This window comes from Prionailurus bengalensis, chromosome B3, assembly GCF_016509475.1.
Source record: "Prionailurus bengalensis isolate Pbe53 chromosome B3, Fcat_Pben_1.1_paternal_pri, whole genome shotgun sequence".
NCBI lineage: Eukaryota > Metazoa > Chordata > Mammalia > Carnivora > Felidae > Prionailurus > Prionailurus bengalensis.
In genome coordinates this window covers 115,642,007-115,658,850 of record NC_057355.1, presented here as the reverse complement: position 1 = coordinate 115,658,850, position 16,844 = coordinate 115,642,007, and the positions used below count along the sequence as shown (strand labels likewise).

Below are 16,844 nucleotides of genomic sequence, written 5' to 3'. Positions count from 1 at the left end.
GAGCCTCTGAGAAGGTAAGTAGCTTGTCTGAGTTCACAGAATAAGCGGTCAAAATGGGACTCGGACAGATCTGTCTCACTCCAGAACCCATGATTTTAAGCACTCTCCTCTCCTGATGAGAGAAGCAGCTTCTCCGTCTGCTAAATTCTATTTATGAGCTAGTTGAGAACAAGCTAATTCTCCTTTAGTCTTATCCTCTACTTGACTATTCAAGGTCCCTAGTTAGAAAAGCAGAAAAGATATACATGGTTTATTTTTGCTTTTTAACTTACCCACTCACAGTCAATTCCAAGTACTGGGAGATCTTCTAACTCACTCCTAAGCAATGGCTCGATGTGGTCCCACTCTGCCTCGTGAGACACAGTCACCACCTTTGCTTCGAGAATCTTCTCCTCCCATGAGGCTCTGGGGGCACCGCAGTGCAGCTGGTCGTCTGCTGGAGGGGGCTGCTCCCTCCTGCCCGGGGCTTGCTGCTGCCTCCGCCGTTGCCAGGGGTCAAGGCTCGCTTTGCTCCTCCGGCACCGGATGCCCTTCCACAGGACAAACCCCCCCACAGCCACACCGACAAGGGTGGTCACTGTCAAAGCCGTTAAGTATTTAGACATCTTCAACTTTTTTGCGGCTTAGGAAAGCATATCAGTAATCCCACAATCTGCAAAACAAATGGCAACAATATATTTATATACAGAATTTAAACCTATATGGAAACATGTTTTCCCCTAAAAAGCGCTCCACTTATAATCCATGTGTCCACAAACTAAACAAACAAACAAAAAAAACAAAAAAGAAAGAAAAAGCTACAAATTTCCACATGGAAAAAGTGATATTTAACTTTTTCACTTTTCTACTTTCTCGGTCTTCATTCTCAGCCAAGAAAACGCCCCTGCATTCTACCAGCTGCCCAGTGCTCCCTTAATCAGGCATTAACAGGGTGTCTGAACATACATATACGTGTATGGAATTTGAAAAATTAAAATTAATTATAATCCTCCTACCCTTATGTAACCAGTTATCAGTGTGATGTTCAATTATTTCACACAATTAAATAAACAATAAGAATGGCAGATCATTTCAGTCAGGGAAACTCCACATAACAGTCTCTTCCATTTCTCCTATAGCACACGGTTTTCTCCATCTACCTTTTGTGTTCCTATTTTTGACAGAGAAATGGACATACAGCGCTGTTTCTGTACTACTTACATAACGACAGTAAATGTCTAACAATAAATGGTAGGTGGCTGTTAGCCTCAGTCACACAGGGCGATCATGAGGCAGACACCGTTCGGCACAAAGTAATTGATCCCATTTGGGAAGCAGGCCCAGTGTAGTCATGTAACGCCATTATTCAAGGGAAGTCAGGTATCTAAATTTTATGTGAAATGTCACTATTTTTAAGTGTCAGCAATAAATTCACTGTGCCAGCCAAACAAAAACACTCTGGGCTCCGTGCCACCCACCTGTGGATTCTGGCCTACAATCTGTATTGCCCAAAGACACGGTGACCTGCTAGATGCTGCCTACACTTTTCTATGGCCGAGAGTTTCCCACTGAAGGTGTACTATTTTTATCATCTTTCAAAGCTTCAGTAATAATTTTTTTAAGTTTATTTATTCGTTTTGGCAGGGGAGGAGCAGAGAGAGAGGAACAGGGAGAGAATCCCAAGCAGGTTCTGTGCTGTCAGCGCAGAACCCAACATGGGGCTCGAACACACGAACCACAAGATCATGCCAAGATCAAGAGTTGGATGCCTAACTGACTGAACCACCCAGGCACTCCAATAACAATTATTTTTTAAATAATTTAATAGTTACAACAACCCTGGGCTATAATCATGTAGGCATGGATTAACCGGGGGGGGGGGGGGGATGAAAAATGAAATCACACAATTATTACACTGCTAATGAAAACAAGAAAATAGCTGTGTTATTTTTAAAATACTTACTTTATTGCAGAAGTACTAAGTGCTAAGTACTCATGTACTTTCTCCAGTACTTTTACTGAAGGCTTAATGAGATTCAAGAATTTGCACAAATTTCTAGTTAAAATAATCTGAAAAGACGTTTAAAAAAAAAACCTCTTCCCTTTCCCACTTTAAACAATACAAAATGCTGGAGAAAACATCAAAAATATAAATGTTTAATAAAGAGTTAAACTCAAAAGAAAGGGAAATCATCAGCTGCCAGAAATGGAAACAGGGAACCCTGGAACTCCTGGGTGGGAGATATGTGGGGGTGGGGGGAGGGCACAGACCAGAACTCCTAGCAGCCTCAGTGCTGGGCTTTATTGCCAGTCCATGGCCAGAAGTCTAGGCCACAGGCCCAGGGCACAGCTGGGACCCAGGAAGTGCTGCCTTGTCCATGAACAGGAAACTGAAAGGGTTCAACTACCATGGTCCAGGCAAGCACCCGCCCAAGGCTGAGAGTATGAACAGAACTCCTCATGAGAAGGCAGATTCTCAGGCCTGCACTGTGAGGCAGTAGAGGGCCCAAATTCACATTATCCTCACAAAAGGAAACTCTAAGTTTTAAAGAAACTAGCTTTAAAGAAACTAAAACTAAGGGGCGCCTAGGTGGCTCAGTCGGTTAAGTGTCCAACTTTGGCTGAGGTCATGATCTCACGGTTCGTGAGTTCAAGCCCCATGTCAGGCTCTGTGCTGACAGCTCAGGGCCTGGAGCCTGCTTCGGATTCCGTGTCTCCCTCTCGGCCCCTCTTCCACTCGCCCCGTGTCTCTCTCTCTGTCTCTCTAAAATAAACAAACGTTAAAAAAATTGAAAACCAAAGAAACTAAAGCGAAAATGGTTAGAATTTGTGAATTCAGTTAGAATGTGTGTGTGTGTGTGTGTGTGTGTGTGTGTGTGTGTTTCTACCACCCAGGAAACATGCAGTACTTCCAACAACACCAGTCCCTAGAAGAGTACTCACAAATGAATCAAAACAAAACAAAAATTTTAAAATACCCTACAGCCAATAAAAATATTTCACGTAAGAATCAAACAAAAACATCCATATCTGAAATCTGAAAGGAACTTAAATAACACTCAGTGAAATTAAGGAAAATAAAATCTAAAACATGAACAGGAGACAACATAAAGTAGAAATTCTACATACAAAAAAATACTTGCTAAAATTGTTTAAAAGTTCAATACTCAATAGACAGGTTAAATAGTAGATCAGACAGAGAGAGTTAGTGAATTGAAGATAAATCTGAGGAACTCACCCAGAATGTAGCACAGAGAGAAAGATGTAGAAAACATAGCAGAGACATGGGGGACAGATTGAGAATCTCGACATCCATGTAATGAAGAGTTGAGATGGAGGTCATCAGATTTAGTACAGTCCTCTGAGTCCCAAGCTGGATAAATTAAATCTATCCACAGAAAGACTTGTATAAGTATGTTCATAACAGCTTCATTCATAATTGCCAAACCCTAGAAAAAGTCCAGTTGGTACACCCATACAATGGAATACTACTTGGCAATAACAAAAAGAAATGAATTACTGATAAATGCGTGAATCTCAACATTAGGCTGAGTGAAAGAAGCCAGATACAAAAGAGTTACTGTATGGTTCTATTTATACAAAGTTCCAGAACAACTAAAATTAATCTATGGTAGAAAAAGATCTGAACACTAGCTGCCTCTGGGGGGTAGGGTGAGTTACAGGGAAGAGACATTTAAGCTGAACACTGAGTATCAAAAAAAAAAAAAAAAAAAAAAAAAAAAAAAAAAGCCAGTCTAGGGAAGAGCATTTCAGGCAAGAGAGAACTTTCCAGAATTGTAATAACATTCCATGTCTTGATGGGGGCTTGGGTTACCCAGGTGTACATATTTGTCAAATTTTTTTTTCCTGTTGGCCTGCCTGATGAATAATTGTTGATTTATTCATTGTCTATCTTTCCCACCAGACTGTAAACCCCATGAAAACAGGGACCTTACCTGGCTTCTTCAATATTACATATATATGCACACCCACACCCATATATATATATATATATATATATATACTATATATTTACTATATAGTATATACTACATATTTACTATATAGTATATACTATATATTTACTATATAGTATATATATTATACTATATATAATACTACATGTATATGTATATCCAACAATTGCCACAGAGATGATAACAATAAATATTCATCGAATGAATACAACTCAATCCAGGTATTGTATTTTATGATAAATGTCTCTATTTCAATCATCATATTACAAAAATCTGTTTATTCCAGTGAAAAAAGTATTTTTCCCCTTACTGAGTGAGCCTTGGTGCCACAGAGAAGCATTATGGTTCAATACTGGGCTAGAAGTGAGAAAAATCAAATCTTGTGTTATAAGCGGAATGTTTGCGCCCCTCTAAAATCCCTATGTTGAAACTCACCCCCCCCCCCCCCCCCCCCCCCCCGTGTGGCGGTACTAGGAGATGGAGCCTCTGGAAGCTGATGAGAATGCGGTGAGGTCATGAGGCTGAAGCCACCGTGGATGGTGTTAGTACCCTATGAAAGCTTGCTTCTCTCTGATCTCTGCCAGTGTGAGAAGTGGAGAGTCTGCCTGTTGGAGGAGGGCTCTTACCAGGACTGACCAGGCCGGCACCCTGATCCTGGACTTCCAGGCTCCAGAACTGTGAGAAATAAATTTTTGTTTTTTATAATTCACCCGGTCTGTGGTATTCTAGTTTTGCAGCCCAAACAGACTAAGATACCTCTCTAAGGGCACGTTCTGGTATCCAAAGCTTTCAGTGCCTCAACATTTCCCCTGACTGAAACAATCTGCTGCTTTTATTTTTTTAAAACTGGACACAGTAATTGAACATCAAATTAATGACAGTAGTTACCGAAGGGTAGTGGGCTTATGAATAACTTTGGTTTTTCAAATTCTATGCAAGTATGTATATTTATTCATAATGAGAAAAATACTTTTTTTAATTCATGATTATCAGAGATAGGCCGTGTACATATCCCACTCAACACTTAAGACGTGATTATATTCCTGAAATAAATCACATTTTAATGAATGAAACAAATATGTTAACATATTCAGGGAGCAGCTTCAGGTAGAGGGTAAGGAGATGGGCCTTAGAGTCAAATACCTTGGGTTCAAACACAGCCCCTGCCACTTGCTAGCTATAGAACTTGGGCAATTCCCCGAACTTCTTCTCTAAGTGTCAGCTGAACTTCTCTAAGTCTCAGTTTCCTCACTGGCAAAATGGGAAAGATAGTCTCTACAACACAGGATTGGCTGGGACATTAGGGTTCAATAAATGCCAGTTCTTACTAGATACCACAGAACTCCTATTAAAGGAAATCAACGAATTACAGAGTTAAAATAGAAGGCAAATTAAGCTCTTGCACAAGTCAAGAATCCTTTCCGTGCTAGTCTTAACAGATCTTGACCTGGTCTCTACCTGAATCCTTCTAGGAACAGAGTTCAGTACCTTAGGGGGAGTTTTGTTGAAAGTCCTTGTATTTTGCAAAAGTTCCCTACTTAGAAATTGCTCTCTTTGATGTTCAGTCCAGCCTCTGCAGTGACGACAGTGTTTACTCCCTCCTCAGAGCTTGTGAAATACGTGAAGACAGCTCTTAGGACTCCCCTTAGAACATTCTTCTTAATCTAAGCAGCCTTCCAGTGACCTGGGAAGGTCATCGTTGTGGGCAGATACCTCTGAACACCTCCAAGTTTGTCAATGGATCTCTTAAAATGTGGCACCCAGGTCAGCACTCAGTACTTGAGATAGGGTCCAACTGGTGTGAATGACACTGGTACTATTACTTCCTAGGGTCTGGGCCCTATATTTTATGGATGCTGTACCAAATGATTTGTTTTTGAGTACAAGAAACCCAATGGTGGGTCACATAAAGCTTGTGGTAAATTAAAATTCACCGATACCAAAACGAGTTCCCCACTTCATATATTTATGATTTATATTTTGCACTGAAATCCAAAACTTTACATTTCTTTCAAATTTCATCTTGTTTGTTTCAGCCAAATGTCCAAATGTTTCATCCTCTGAGACCAATCTGCATCCTGATTGTGCATTCCCTCTCAACTTAAACATCATTTTGCATAGATAAGTGAATTTTTGTTTTCAAAGAAAATAACATCTCACGTGGTTTTACTCATTTTTTCCATTTTCTTTTGCATTTCACACTATCTCCGTATTTCATGACATTAAAATAAGGTGACATTAAAGTAGAAAAAGCTTTACAAAATATTACTGATTTGCTTCCATTGAGAAGGACTCCCTCAGATATGAAGTTCCCAGGCATATGGTAAGATTCCCGACTTATTCTTTGTCATGTGTGGCCCACGTAAAAGAAAGGCCTCACAGGGAAATTGGAAGGAGCAAGCAGGAGGGAACTCTTGACAACATTCAAAAAACGTATAAACCCATTTTTACACGGAGAGGTTTTGTGCAGGTTTTTTCCCGGCCAAAGGATTCGTTCAGCAAACGTGTATGTAGCACTTTCAGGAAGCCACACATTGCGCCGGACTCTAGGTAAAAAGAGTTAAAAGGCACCGTCTGCTTCCAGAAGTGCAGGATTCAGAAAAGGAGACATTCACGTGGTGAGCAAGTTGCCATGCAGTGAGAGAGCACCAACAACAGAAGCACACACAGCACGGGGATGGCCAAAAGGAAGGAGTGAGGGTATTATCAACAGAAACACTCGCTGGGAGAGAGGGCATCTGAGATTGGTGCTGGTGTTAAAAATGAGCACACGCTGCCCAGGTGCACACGCAGACAGCAGACAGGCACTCCGGGCAGGGGGCCCAGCGTGTGCGAGGACACGGAAGGCACAGAGCAGCGCAGTATAGGTGAAAAGGTTCAAGCAAATTTAACACATACTGTTAGTGTAAAATACAGAATTGTGAAGGCTCAGTACAAAAAAAGTAAAAGTATGTTATTGACATTTTCACACCGAGTTTTTACGGTGGACCTTTTTTATTTTAGTAAAATATACTTAACACAAAATTTACCATTTTAACCATTTTTGAAGTGTATGACTCAGGGGGGCATTAACTACGTTTCACAGTGTTGAGCAGCATCACTACTATTCATTTCTAGAACTTCTTCATCGTCCCAAACACAAACTCTGCACACATTAAACAACAACTTCCCATTCCATCTCTCCCACCCCTAGGAACTTCTATTATAATTTCTATTTATATGACTTCTACATTGCTTTTTCATATGTATGCTGAAATAACAGTTGGACGTACTAGGTTAAATAAAACATGTTATTAAATTAAGTTCGCTTTATTTCTTTTTACATTTTGAATGTGGCTACTAGAAAACTTATTTATGGGGCTCATATTATATTTGGGCAGTGCTGTGCCAGAGCATAATGTACATATAAGGAAACAGAGACAGAAGATGCTGGAATGAGTAGATACAGGTTGAGTCATGAGGGCCCTAAAATTACCTTACAAGATAAAAAAACCTCATGGGTAATGGAGAGCCAGTAACAGACTTATAAGGGGAGTGTCAACATCAGACTCATATTTCAAAGAACACCATGGTGGCTGTGTCGGTACTAGACCGGAAAAGAGTAAGGCAAGAGACAGGAAGACCTCTGGGAGACTCAACAGTGATCTGGGAAGGGAAGAAGATCCAAATCAGTGCAGAAGAAGGCAGAACGAAAAAGGGCCACGGTGGGGGTGGGGGGTGGCACCTGGCTGACCCAGTCACATGAAGAGCATGCGACTCTTGATCTCGGGGCCATGAGTTCAAGCCTCATACTGGAGGTAGAGCTTACATTAAAAAGAAAAACAAAAAGAAAAAGAGAAAGAAAGAAAGAAAAAAAAAGGAACCATGTATCCTAACAGAATGGCTGCATTAGTATCACCTACATAAGGAGAAAAGTCATAAATTTTACAACTTATCATTTTGAAAGTTCGATGAATATAAAATCAATAGCTTTCCAAACCCACTATAAGAATATAAAGAAAAAATTCACTCATAATAGCAACATACACTTTTTAAAAACAACACACAAAACAACCATACACACACACACACACACACACACACACACACACACCCCTAGGCATAAACTCAAAAGAAATGTGCAAGATTGATATGAAGGAAAATAGAAAACTTTACTGAAGATATAGAAGACTGGAGGAGCAGAGATATATTATAGTAGCTATCATATGCAGAGCATGTATCGTGTGCTAAGTACCACATATTATACACAATCAAGTATACATTGCTCATGTAATCCTTTCATCAACTTTCTGTAAAAAGTACTATAACTACTTTTTTTCATAAGGAGAAGATTGTTTCACAGAAATATTCAAAATAACATATAAATGCAATGCCAACCTAATTTTTAAAAACTCTTTAAAAAATGAGTTGACCACCAAGAGAATGAAAAGACAACCCTAGGATGGGAGAAAATATTTGCAAAGCATATATCTGGCAAAAGCATGTATCTCAAATATATAAAGAACTCTTACAATTCAATAATAAAAAAAGACAAATCGGTTAAAAACAGGCAAGGATCTGAACAGACATTTCTTCAAAGAAGACATACATATGGACAATAAGCACTTGAAAAGCTATTGTGGAAATACAAATCAAAACCACAATGAGAAACCACTTCACACCCACCAGAATGGCTCTAATCAAAAAGACAGATAATAAGTGCTAGCAATAATATGGAGAAATTAGAATGCTCGCACATTGCTGGTAGGAATATAAAATGGTGCAGCTGCTTTGAAAAACAGTCTGGCAGTTCCTCAAATGGTTAAACATAGGGATGCTTGGGGCACCTGGGTGGCTCAGTCAATTAAGCGTCCGACTTCAGCTCAGGTCATGATCTTACGGTTCGTGGGTTCGAGCCCCATGTCAGGCTCTGTGCTGACAGCTCAGAGCCTGGAGCCTGCTTCGGATTCTGTGTCTCCCTCTCTCTGCTCCTCCCCCACTCATGCTCTGTGTCTCTCTCTCTCTCTCTCCTTCAAAAATAAATAACAATATTAAAAAAAAAAATAGGGATGCCATATGATCCAGCAATTCCACTGCTAGGTATATACCCAAGAAGAATGAAAACATACTTAAGGGCATTATTCAAAATAGCCAAAAAGTGGAAACAGTGTATATGTCCTTCAGCTGATGTGGATAAATAAAATATACCATTTCCATAATGTTATGGGTTGAATTGTGCCCCTGAAAAAGATATGTTGACGTCCCAGGGGTACCTGTGAATGTGACTTTATTGAAAATTAGGTCTTTGCACACATAATCAAGTTAAAACGAGGTCATACTGGAGTAGTGTGGGCCTTTAATCCAATAGGACTGGTGTCCTTAAATGGAGAAGAGACACAGAAACAGGCTCCCACAGAGAGATTTAGCATGTAAAGACAGACCCTCAGGGAAGAAGACCATGTGAAGACAGAAGCAAGCCAAGGAATGCCAAGGATTGCCAGCAACTACCAGAAGCTAAGAAGAGGCAAGAAAGGATTCTCCCCCTGAGCCTCAGAGACAGAGTAGCCTTCCTTACACCTTGGTTTTGGACTTTCTAGCCTCCAGAACTGTGAGAGAATACATTTGTGTTAGTTTAAGCTACCCAGTTTGTGTTACTTTGTTACTGTAGCCCTAGGAAACAAACACACCATAGGATGGAATTCTATTCAGGGGTAAAAAAAAAAAAAAAAAAATGATGAGTACTGATACATTCCACAACATGGATGAGACTTGAAAACATTATGCTGAGTGAAAGAAGCCTGTCACAAGATACCACAAATTGTATGATTCCATTTATACAAAACATTCAGATCTATAAAGGCAGAAAGATTAGTGGTTGCCTAGGGCTCAGGTACTGGGGAATGAAATGGGGAATGACTGCTAACTGGCACAGGTTTCTTTTTGGGGTGACGAAAATGTTCCAAAATTAGATTGTGGTGATGGCTGCACAACTGTGAATACACACACAAAAAAACCCACTGAAGTATATACTTTAAACAATGAGTTATATAAATTACATCTCAATAAAGCCATTTAAAAAAAACTTGACAAGCTAATTCTAAAAGTCAGGAAAAGAAATTCTAAGATTAGCCCCACAAATGTTTTTTAAATGAGTATGTGAGCTGAAAAAGTATGTGAGTTTCAATAAAATGACAGTAATAATATAAGGGAGTATTTATCCCACTAGATATCAAAATATGTATTGAACATAGGATACTGTGGAATTGGTCCTGCAAAACAGAAAACCAGGCCACAAAGCAGAAGGGAGTCCAGAAACAGACTGTGGGTGTGAGAAAGTAGTAAATGATAAACGTGACATTTTAGATTAATGGGTCAAGGATAGATTTAATATTCAGAGTGATACTGTTGGGAAAATGATAATTATGCACTCACCATTCACACACACACACATACACACTGGATGTATGTGAGGAATTAAAGAAAAACTCAAACATACAAGAATTTATAGAAGAGAATATACTCATAAGAGGAAAACCTAGGGGCACCTGGGTGGCCTAGTCAGTTGAGCATCTGACTTCAGCTTAGGTCATGATCTCATGGTTCACGAGTTGAAGCTCCGCATTGGGTTCTGAGCTGACAGCTCAGAGCCTGGAACCTGCTTCGGATTCTGTGTCTCCCTCTCTCTCTGCCTCTCCCCCGCTTGCACTATGTCTCTCACAAAAATAAACATTAAAAAAAAAAGAGAGAGAGAAAGAGAGAGAGAAAACCCTGATGTGCCTTAGGGTAAAACAGGGCTCTTCAACCTCAATACCATTGACATTTTAGTCCAGAACAATTCTTTGTTATGGAGGGCTTTCCTGTGTATTGTAAGATGTTTAGCAGCATCTGTAGTTTCCGCTCAGTAGATGACCCCCATTAGACAACCAAAAAACGTCTCCTCACATTGCCAAATGGTACCTGGAAGGCAAAATATCTCCCACTGGAGAACCACTCAGATAGGGAATGAGAGCCACAAAATACAAAATACACATAGTGAAAGACAGATACGTTCAAATGTCTATGGTTCGACAAAGTGCCATATAGTTAAAAGGCAAGAATCAACATTAAAAAAGCACTAAGTTAGGGGCGCCTGGGTGGCGCAGTTGGTTAAGCGTCCGACTTCAGCCAGGTCACGATCTCGCGGTCTGTGAGTTCGAGCCCCGCGTCGGGCTCTGGGCTGATGGCTCAGAGCCTGGAGCCTGTTTCCGATTCTGTCTCCCTCTCTCTCTGCCCCTCCCCCATTCATGCTCTGTCTCTCTCTGTCCCAAAAATAAATAAACGTTGAAAAAAAAATTTTAAAAAAAAAGCACTAAGTTAGGAATAAATACTTAAAACAGATATAAATGACAAAAGATTGATATCCAGAATACATAAAACTCTACCATATATTAAAAAAAAAAACAATAAAAACGAGACATTTCTCAAAACAGGAAATGCAAATAGCCAACAATCATGAAGAGATTCCCAGTCTCACTGGTAACTAGGTAAGTACAAATTAAAACACCAATTAGAATCATTTTTCACCCACTAGATGGGCAAAAATGAAAAAGATTGATAGCATCACATGTTTAAAAGAGCTAGGGAAACAGCTCATTGTACACTGGTGGTGGGCAGTTTAGCCTTAGATGTCCACACCCTCCCACCCAGCAATTCAATCTGCAGGTTTGAAATGTTCACATGGGCACACAGACACATTTGGAAGGATGTTCTCTGCCTCACTGTGTCTAACTGTAAACAATCTATGGAACTTCTCATACTGTGAAATCTTAATATACCATGGAATTTACAGAGCAAGTAGAATAAGGTAGGTCTCTCTACATATGGACAAATAAAAAGTTCCAAGGCCCATTTTTACGTATAAAAAATCAAGTTGCTGAATAGGTACAATATGCTGTATTTGTAAAGTATGTCAGTAAAAATTTAACATGAAATCTTACATGCATGTAACTTATAAGGACAAATACTTGTCAATAAATGTAAAGAAAGAGAAAAACACACACACACACATCCCAAACTGGTAACAGTTCTTACTTTAGGGCTAAGAAATTAAAGAAGATGGAGATGGAAAGAAATCAAATATCCATTTTAAATTTCTTACATGATTTTTTTTTTTTAGGACGTATGCATGAACTGCAACTAAAATAAATATAAAAGAATAAATACATTTTTTAAAACTAACTGAACTTGACCAAAACCAATCATTACTTCCCCCAATAAACTGCTTGTCTCCCGCACTTCCTAATTCTGATAATTAACAAAATCTTCCCGGGAGGTTCCTTCTAACCATGTAATACAATTTTTAAAATACGGTAAAAGTAATGTAATGTTTCCAAGGCATGGGCACCTAAGAGAGTTTGCGTCCAATCAGTATATCAAAAGCTTAGAAAGGGCTGGGTTTGCTTTTCTTTTAATGAGCAAGGATCAATTGTGCACTGACCACTAGGGTTCTAGTTTTGATCCCAGGGATGCGAGAAAAGAGGTGGCTCCCAGCAAGGCCCAGAGCAGCGGGTGTGGTCTGGGAGGAAAGGGGTGGTAACAGCAGAGTCGGGGGCAGGTCCCCACGAACCTCGGGGAGAAACTGTCACTGTGGCCGCGTGGAACACGCAGCGGCGCCCAAGGAGTTGCCAGGTGCTGTGGGCGGTGCCTCCTTTTGAGCTGACTGGGTCTAGAAACCATGAAGGTTTGGTACGTGCTCCTAAAGAGAGACGAAGGGAGTTCGAGAGGGCGCGTGGGTGGCCGCGGCCTGGGACGAGAGCCCTCGTCGCACCCCTGGGTGCTGAACCGCCGCGGGGCAGGGGAGCGAGGAGGCCGCGCCGGGTAGGGGAAGAAGGAAGGGCTGGGCCAAGTCGTTTGGGGACGGCGGGGTCCGCGCAATAAGTCGCCCCCGCAGACAGTGACATCGCCGGCTCCACAACCCTTCCCTTCAATCGGCACTGGAAACCCCCTCCTTCCCTCGCAGAGGCGGGTGAAAGACCTCGTGGGTCCCTGATCCTCACTCACCTGCGACCGGGACCCAAACCGAACACCTGCGGCACCTCACGCTGAAGAGCTGGAACCCTCCACCGCCACCTGCGCGCACCCACCCGGATCCACTAGGGCCGAAGCCACTTCCGGTCCTGCGACGGGCTAGGAGGATGTAATCCCAGCCGGTGTGTACAAATGGGCGACGCCATATTGTACGGTAGCTGTTAGGGCAGCTGTGCCCGCCCCAGTTTCTCCAGTGCTGAACAAAGGATCTGTTAAAATTGGAAAGGCTTATCGTCTCTTCAGAAAAGGGTATTTGTGTTTTTGTTTCTGGGGTGGTATTTTTGTTTGTTTTGATTTGGGTTTTGAAAGGAGTGGCCTCTGGAACCCTCTCAAATGCAATATGGAACATCTAATTGTTATTACTAATTAGCTCCAGTAATGCTAGTCTACTGCTCTAATTTTCTTAACTTTTAAATGATAAAGGTAAATAAGACAGACACTTGTTTAAATAAATTCCTGAGTAGCAGTGCATTTTCTACCATTGCCATTACAGTAATTATGCCATCTTGTATAACAATAACCACAATACCTTGTGTTTATATTTAAAATCATTCATTCAACCGGTCTTTATCAGCAACTATTATATTTGAAGAAGCTAATGTGTGCTCTGTGTTGTTATTTTGTCATAGAATGTGTAACGGAAGGAGAAATGCGATGTGCATAAACAATGTAAAGTACAATAATAGATGCCATTGTTGACTGTGTACGTGCACTGTGCTAGGAACTTTGCAAATTGTTTTATGTATTTTATCTCATTTAATCCTCACAACAACCTCCTGAAACAGTACTATTATCAGTGACATTTTACATAAAATGGAGAAAGGTTAAATAAATTTCTCAAGGTAGCAGCAAGTAAGCATTGGAGCTGTGAATCAAACCTCAGTTTATCTTCTTACAAAGCATGTTGCCCTCATTCTCTAGATTATATTGCCTCATGTAAAGGAAAAGAAGTTCTAAGTTCCTTTAGGTAAGTACCCATAAGGGGGAAATTTATGGCAGATGTAGAGGATTAACTCCCTGCATTTTAATCTGCTCCATCCAGAAACATCTAAAATAACAAACAAAAAAGTTAAAAGGAAATGCAAATTAAAACCACAATGAGAGACCATACCCACCAGAAAGACTAAAATGAAAAAGACACAAAACGCCAAGGATTGACAAAGTTGTGGAGCAACCAGAGCTCTCATATGCTTCTGAGGGTAAATAAATGGGTACCATCACTTTGTTAAACTGTTTGGCAGGATCAACTAAAGCTAAATATATGCATAGCCTCTGCCCCAACAGTTTCACTCCTAGGTATAAGCCCAACAAAAATGTGTACATATGTTCACTGAACGGACATATACAAAAAAACCCATACTCATGTTGGCAACGGCCCTAAACTGGAAACTACCCAAATATCCATGCTGTTAGAAGTCAACGTAGAGTAATGACTCTGGAAGAGAGCATGAGGAGGCTCATGAAGTGCTGATAACGTTCTGTTTCTTAATCTGAGTGCTGGTTTACGTGTGTGTTCACATTACATATTTGTGGACACTTTCCTGGATGCATATACACTTCAGTAAAAAGGTTTTTTTTTTTAAAAATGAAAGTAAAGGAGTGAAAAGTTTATAAACCCAAAGAAGAAAAAGAATAGGAATGGAGAGGGGCACCTGGGTGGCTCAGTTGGTTAAGCATCCAACTTAGGCTCAGGTCATGATCTCATAGCTCGTGAGTTCGAGCCCCACATCGGGCTCTGTGCTGACAGCTCGGAGTCTGGAGCCTCCTTCAGATTCTGTGTCTCCCTCTCTCTCTGCTCCAACCCACTTGCATTCTGTCTCTGTCTCTCTCAAAAATAAATAAACATTAAAAAAACATTTAAAAATAAGAATAGGAATGGAGTTAATAGCAGACAAACAAATCTCAGTGTAATTTTATAAGACATAAATTTGATTGGAATGACAGAATATTGACATTTGAGGAATCCCATTGAGGAGGAGCAGAATACATGACACCAACATATGCCATTTTGACACGTGGATTATTTTGAACTAAAGGCAATTAAGACCCAACAGGTTTAAGGAAAAGTTTTACCTGTCTTTTAACTACATAAAGAATTTAAAATGGGGGTCTGGCTCAGAAAGAGACTTATTACCAGAGATAACTTTTAATAACTTTTAATGTACAGCAGGGCAAATATCTAATTACCAAATACCTGCTCTTCTTATTGTCCTGGGAGTTCCCTTCCTCCCATTTGAATCCCCAGGCCTATTCTATTCTATTCTATTCTATTCTATTCTATTCTATTCTATTCTATTCTATTCTATTCTATTCTATTCTATCCTATCCTATCCTATCCTATCCTATTCTATTCTTTAACTTAAGATGGCATTTAAGCCTCAATTGCCTGACTTGTCCTTGGGTCTCATTCTTATAGGACTCTCAATTTGTTTTCTTCTGTTAATCTGTCTTATGTCAATTTAATTAATAGACCAGCTAGAAGAATCTAGAAGGGTAGAGGAAACAAATTTTCCTCCCCTACACCATAATAAATTGTCTAGGTCCTACATTGAAGTTCCAACCCAACAAGCCCCATCTGTGCATAAAGGATTCCCAGTCAGCTTTTTAGTACCTCATTCTTTGTCTTAGTCTGTGTGGACTATTGTAACACAATGCCATTGACTAGGTGGCTTATAAACAATAGGAATTTAGGGGTGCCTGGGTGGCTTAGTCTGTTAAGCGTCCAACTTCAGCTCAGGTCATGATCTCACCATTCAGGAGTGTGAGCCCTGTGTCAGGTTCTGTGCTGACAGCTCAGAGCCTGAAGCCTGCTTCGGATTCTCTGTCTTCCTTTCTCTCTGCTCCTCCCCTGCTCATGCTTTGTCTCTCAAAAATAAATAAACATTGAAAAAAAAAACCATAAATTTATTTCTCATAGTTTTGGGGCAGGGAAGTCCATGATCAAGGTGCTGACAGATTTTTTTTGTCTGGTGAGTGCCTGCCACCTAGTTTATAGACTGCTGTCTTTTCATTGTGCCCTCACGTGGCCAAGAGATAAGGAGCTCTTGTGGGCCTCTTTTATAAGTCGCTAATCTCATTCATGAGGTTCCACTCTCATGACTTAATCACCTCCCAAAGTCCCCACCTCCTGATATCATTATACTGGAAGTTAGTTTTCAACATATGGATTTTGAGAAGACACAAAACATTCAGTCAATAACATCTACATAGGTAAATATATCCAAGAATCACCAGTCATTGCTGGAGTATCTCCAACACCATTAATTAACAGTTTCTAAGGAACACGTATAGAACTCTGCATCCAGCATTTTGAGAACACAAATACTTTTAAAACTTATCATGGGGCGCCTGGGTGGCGCAGTCGGTTAAGCGTCCGACTTCAGCCAGGTCACAATCTCGCGGTCCGTGAGTTCGAGCCCCGCGTCGGGCTCTGGGCTGATGGCTCGGAGCCTGGAGCATGTTTCCGATTCTGTGTCTCCCTCTCTCTCTGCCCCTCCCCCGTTCATGCTCTGTCTCTCTCTGTCCCAAAAATAAATAAAACGTTGAAAAAAAAAATTTTAAAACTTATCAGGAAGGGGATGGGCTAAATGGGTGATGCCATTAAGGAGGGCACTTGTTGGGATGAGCACTGGGTGTCGTATGTAAGTGACAAATCACTGGGTTCTACTCCTGAAACTAATAGAACATTGTTAACTAACTTGAATTTAAATAAAGTAATTAAAAAAAATAAAGGACAATGAAGCAGCAACAAAAAAAAACAAACAAAACAAAACTTACAAAGAAGACTTAAGAAAATTAACTTTTATTTAGGCCATTGAGCAATTTACTACAAATTGCATAAAA

At 40.4% G+C, this 16,844-nt stretch overlaps 1 protein-coding gene and 1 long non-coding RNA gene across 3 annotated transcripts in view; one reads left to right on the top strand and one right to left on the bottom strand.

Moving 5' to 3' along the window:
- Positions 1 to 13,134, bottom strand: part of EXD2 (exonuclease 3'-5' domain containing 2) — a 51,748-nt gene extending 38,614 nt beyond the window's left edge. The window contains exons 1-3 of one of the 2 annotated variants that reach the window (XM_043554375.1): positions 12,975 to 13,134; positions 3,218 to 3,367; positions 273 to 652 (exon numbers count right to left, since the gene is read on the bottom strand). In XM_043554375.1, coding sequence (XP_043410310.1) covers positions 273 to 605 — 333 coding nt within the window. In that variant the 5' untranslated portion in view covers positions 606 to 652; positions 3,218 to 3,367; positions 12,975 to 13,134. The remainder of the gene's footprint in view (positions 1 to 272; positions 653 to 3,217; positions 3,368 to 12,974) is intronic. The other variant, XM_043554374.1, reaches the window with a different exon arrangement.
- Positions 12,367 to 13,600, top strand: LOC122467785. Its single transcript, XR_006293061.1, has 2 exons — positions 12,367 to 12,659; positions 12,934 to 13,600. It is a non-coding gene; the product is annotated as an uncharacterized LOC122467785 (long non-coding RNA).
- Positions 13,601 to 16,844: the final 3,244 nt, after the last annotated feature.